General features: G+C 38.9%; 1 protein-coding gene across 1 annotated transcript in view; it reads left to right on the top strand.

The window, feature by feature from the left end:
- LOC107574536 (kinesin-like protein KIF1C) overlaps nucleotides 1-2,577 on the top strand; it is a 29,889-nt gene that overhangs the window by 7,507 nt on the left and 19,805 nt on the right. Inside the window, exons 5-8 of the mRNA XM_016260993.1 lie at nucleotides 823-900; nucleotides 986-1,051; nucleotides 1,396-1,409; nucleotides 1,808-1,869. Coding sequence (XP_016116479.1) covers nucleotides 823-900; nucleotides 986-1,051; nucleotides 1,396-1,409; nucleotides 1,808-1,869 — 220 coding nt within the window. The remainder of the gene's footprint in view (nucleotides 1-822; nucleotides 901-985; nucleotides 1,052-1,395; nucleotides 1,410-1,807; nucleotides 1,870-2,577) is intronic.

Here is a 2,577-nt window from a genome sequence, read left to right as displayed (position 1 = left end):
AAATTTCATGGCCCCCAGAATATTTTGCTGTTTGAATATCTGAACATGCTATACATCAAAATAAAGATCAGACCCTCTACTTTCAAACAAAAAAATCTGTTTTATTTTAGCTTCAAGCATTGTTTTTTTATCAACACTTGTAGGTAGGTTTCATAAAAAAAGCAACATTTTGAGCAAAAAGCTGAGAAAATCAAATTTTTATCAAATACTGCATCTAGATCATATTCAGTAATATTATCAAAGCAAAGCTGCAGTAGATGGCTTGCATCAGCGCTCCCAAAGCTTCACAGTCTTTTCTGGATCCACATTTCACTCGGGAACATTAGTCAGTTTTCATTTATATGCGGTTAGTGTTGGCTGCATTATTTTTCATATGCATATGCTTACATATGAGATCGCTGGTTTCCGCGTCTTCCTGGTCTGTGTTTTTGATCGAGTGATTCTAGACTCATTCAGGAGATGTGTGATAGCGCCCCCTAGCGTATAACAATGAGAACACAGAAACCTGGAAAATTCCATGTTTGATGGGGAAAGAGTTAATCCCATACACACATTACTGCTGTACTCAGATGAAAGGCTCCTCACTGTCTCGTGTTTGATTGATCAGGACGGTGGCAGCGACAAACATGAACGAGACCAGCAGCCGATCGCACGCCGTCTTCACCATCGTCTTCACTCAGCACCGCCGAGATCAGCTGACCAGCCTCGACACAGAGAAGGTGTGTGAGAGTGTGTGAGTGTGTATGAGTGAGTGAATGAATGAGTGTGTGTGTGTGTCTGAGTGTATGTGTGTGTGTGTTGTTGACATGTCTCTCTGTGCAGGTCAGTAAGGTGAGTCTGGTGGATCTGGCTGGCAGTGAACGAGCTGATTCCTCTGGAGCCAAAGGCGTGAGATTAAAGGTACTAAAACTGATGTTCACATCTGTAATGAAGACTCAGCGTCTCCATCGCTCTCTCACACAAACCCTATTCCTCTGTCCTTCAGGAAGGTGCTAATATCAATAAATCTCTCACCACGCTGGGGAAGGTCATCTCCGCTCTGGCTGAAATGGTGAGACGCTTTACTGAATGCTCCTCGCGTCGCTCCAAACCTGCGAAATACAAGAGTGTTCCAGAAATCTTTAGTAAAATGTTTCTGAATATGATGAAAGTTCATTATGTGGTAAAGAGCAGCCTGGACATTCTGCTGAACGTCTCTTTTATGTTCCACAGAAGAGAGAAACTCATACGGGTTTATATTGAGATGAACTTCCTGTTAGAGAGAAGCTAGCGGTTCATTTATGTACCATTTGAAGTCTGTGAAATGACTGTATTGTTGAGTGTTTCTGTCAGTGATCATGATCTTTATTTCTGCTGTATTTTAATGGTGTGTGTTTGTGACAAACAGCAAAACAGCAAAAGAAGGAAAAGTGAGTTCATCCCATACAGAGACTCGGTGCTTACCTGGATACTGAAGGAGAACCTGGGTAGAATGCTCCTCGCGTCGCTCCAAACCTGCGAAATACAAGAGTGTTCCAGAAATCTTTAGTAAAATGTTTCTGAATATGATGAAAGTTCATTATGTGGTAAAGAGCAGCCTGGACATTCTGCTGAACGTCTCTTTTATGTTCCACAGAAGAGAGAAACTCATACGGGTTTATATTGAGATGAACTTCCTGTTAGAGAGAAGCTAGCGGTTCATTTATGTACCATTTGAAGTCTGTGAAATGACTGTAATGTTGAGTGTTTCTGTCAGTGATCATGATCTTTATTTCTGCTGTATTTTAATGGTGTGTGTTTGTGACAAACAGCAAAACAGCAAAAGAAGGAAAAGTGAGTTCATCCCATACAGAGACTCGGTGCTTACCTGGATACTGAAGGAGAACCTGGGTAAGACACACACACACACACACACACCAGGGCTCTACGGATACTTTTCTTTTTAGGAGCGCTTGTGAGCACGGTCAAAAATGTAGGAGCACCTTCTAATCAGTAATCAAAAATTCTGATAAAAAAATTAACCTTCCAGCATATTTGACTCCTTAAAGTGATTTATAGGGAATTCTGTTTTTACCTTTGTAATGGCATTTTTCTAACTTTATTAAAAGTATGTCATCTTTTATGTAAAAAAAAAAAATATATATATAAGCTTTTTAACATTTCTAATTAAAACAACAGAATAAAAACAAGTAGAATAAGAAGTAGAATAAGAATAAGTTACCAATCAAATGAAATCAGTATTTAAGAAATAAATTTGTGCTACAGAGGTGGCACAGAAGAACACACAAGTGGCTTGTAGGTGTATTTTCAGACGTTTAATGAGGCTCAGAGGTCGCATGAGTGCAATTAAATTCATAAATTCATGTTGAGGTTAATGTTTTAAATATAACATTTTGAATATAGAAATGGTTTAAATAACAGAAAAGATGCTTTAAAAATTAAACTAAAACTGCCAGCAGGCGGCGTCAAGTCACTGATTTTATCACTGAATCATTCATTCAGTTGATTCGTTCGAACGGCTGAATCATTCAGGAACGAAGTGAGCGACTGTGTTTATGAATGGGTAATTGAATCATTGACTCACTAGATTCGTTTAAA

Source organism: Sinocyclocheilus grahami, unplaced genomic scaffold (assembly GCF_001515645.1).
Source record: "Sinocyclocheilus grahami isolate Dianchi unplaced genomic scaffold, SAMN03320097.WGS_v1.1 scaffold2264.1, whole genome shotgun sequence".
Taxonomy (NCBI): Eukaryota; Metazoa; Chordata; class Actinopteri; order Cypriniformes; family Cyprinidae; genus Sinocyclocheilus; species Sinocyclocheilus grahami.
The sequence above is the reverse complement of the archived record's forward strand: the minus strand, read 5'-3'. Positions and strand labels throughout refer to the sequence as shown.